The sequence below is a fragment of the Hoplias malabaricus genome, chromosome 13, assembly GCF_029633855.1.
Source record: "Hoplias malabaricus isolate fHopMal1 chromosome 13, fHopMal1.hap1, whole genome shotgun sequence".
In the NCBI taxonomy this organism is placed as follows: Eukaryota; Metazoa; Chordata; class Actinopteri; order Characiformes; family Erythrinidae; genus Hoplias; species Hoplias malabaricus.
Genome location: NC_089812.1, coordinates 38,242,832 through 38,243,958, shown reverse-complemented (window position 1 = coordinate 38,243,958; position 1,127 = coordinate 38,242,832). Strand labels below are relative to the sequence as shown.

General features: G+C 52.4%; 1 protein-coding gene across 1 annotated transcript in view; it reads right to left on the bottom strand.

Annotated features, from left to right (window-relative positions):
* The window catches only part of nfil3-6 (nuclear factor, interleukin 3 regulated, member 6), a 3,178-nt gene extending 2,331 nt beyond the window's left edge, over window positions 1-847 (bottom strand). The window contains 6 exon segments of the mRNA XM_066642563.1: window positions 41-265; window positions 268-454; window positions 456-482; window positions 485-579; window positions 582-792; window positions 794-847. Of these exon segments, the coding sequence (XP_066498660.1) occupies window positions 41-265; window positions 268-454; window positions 456-482; window positions 485-579; window positions 582-792; window positions 794-832 (784 nt within the window). The 5' untranslated portion in view covers window positions 833-847.
* Window positions 848-1,127: the final 280 nt, after the last annotated feature.

Sequence of the window (1,127 nt, the reverse complement as noted above, 5' to 3'; positions counted from 1 at the left end):
TCTCCTCGACCGGAGGCTATTGAACCGTGCCCCGTTGAGCCTTGAGCGCAGAGGGTATCAGGGGCAGGGGAGTGATGGTACTCATAAACCAGCTCCTCGGCTCGGTTGGGGGACTTGCCGTGGTCACTTAGCCTATCCTCAAAGAACACCGGACTTCCAACACTGGAGCCTCCAGGAGTAGAGAAGCCCGAGTCTTCTGACATGTTGCCACCATCCCTGATACTTTGTCCCATGTGGGGCATGGCTTGCACAGAGTTCAGATGGAAACCATAGGAGTGTTAGGATGAGGCCCATCTTCACGATGCAGGTAGTAATGTGGAGTGGCTGGCTGAGGGACACAGGCAGTGGTGGTTAGAGGAAGGATGGGCGTGTTGGAAGGATCTTTAACAAGGCCAAAACGAAACTTGAGCGCTAGCAGTTCCGCCCGTAACCTCGCGTTCTCTTCCAGCAGCCCCCAGCACGCGGTTCTCCAGCACCATGTCATATTGACACGACGCTTCTCACGGGAGCGCTTGGCCGCCTCGTTGTTCTTCTTGCGCTTGTCCCAATAGCCCTCGTCCTTCTTCTCATGGGGAATGACTCACGCTTGCGCCGCACTGCATTGGGGCTCGGTGCTGCCTCTTTGCGCTTCAGGGCTGATGTGCGGCCCAGCAGCGAGCGAGCTAACAGACTGCTTGAGGTCAAGATGGAGACCGCCTCATCTGTAAAGGACATTGTTCCACTGGGGGACGCAACGTCCGGTCCCAGGACCCCAGAAGCGGCCGCAGGTTCTGCACCTGGCAAGGCCACTGAAATTTTGCTCCCTCATTTCTTGAGATTCCTCTTCAAACATGAGCTTTTAACTGAAATGAATGAACTGTTCGACAATAGACGGTTTTCTTCCTTCCTTTAGGTGAATGCAGGTCAGCTTCTACTTCAGTGTCGTTAGTGTGACAACAGCCCACCCTGGTGGCAAAGAAGGGAATAAAAAAAGAACAGATTTAGTCATTACGTAAGAGCCGTTACAACACAATGTTATGTAACTCCTGCACGTCTTTCCAGTAAGAGTGAGCACGTATAGTGCAGCATGTTGTAATGTGGGTTGAAAAGCAGTTACACCAGATTTACCATTTTACCGAGATATACAA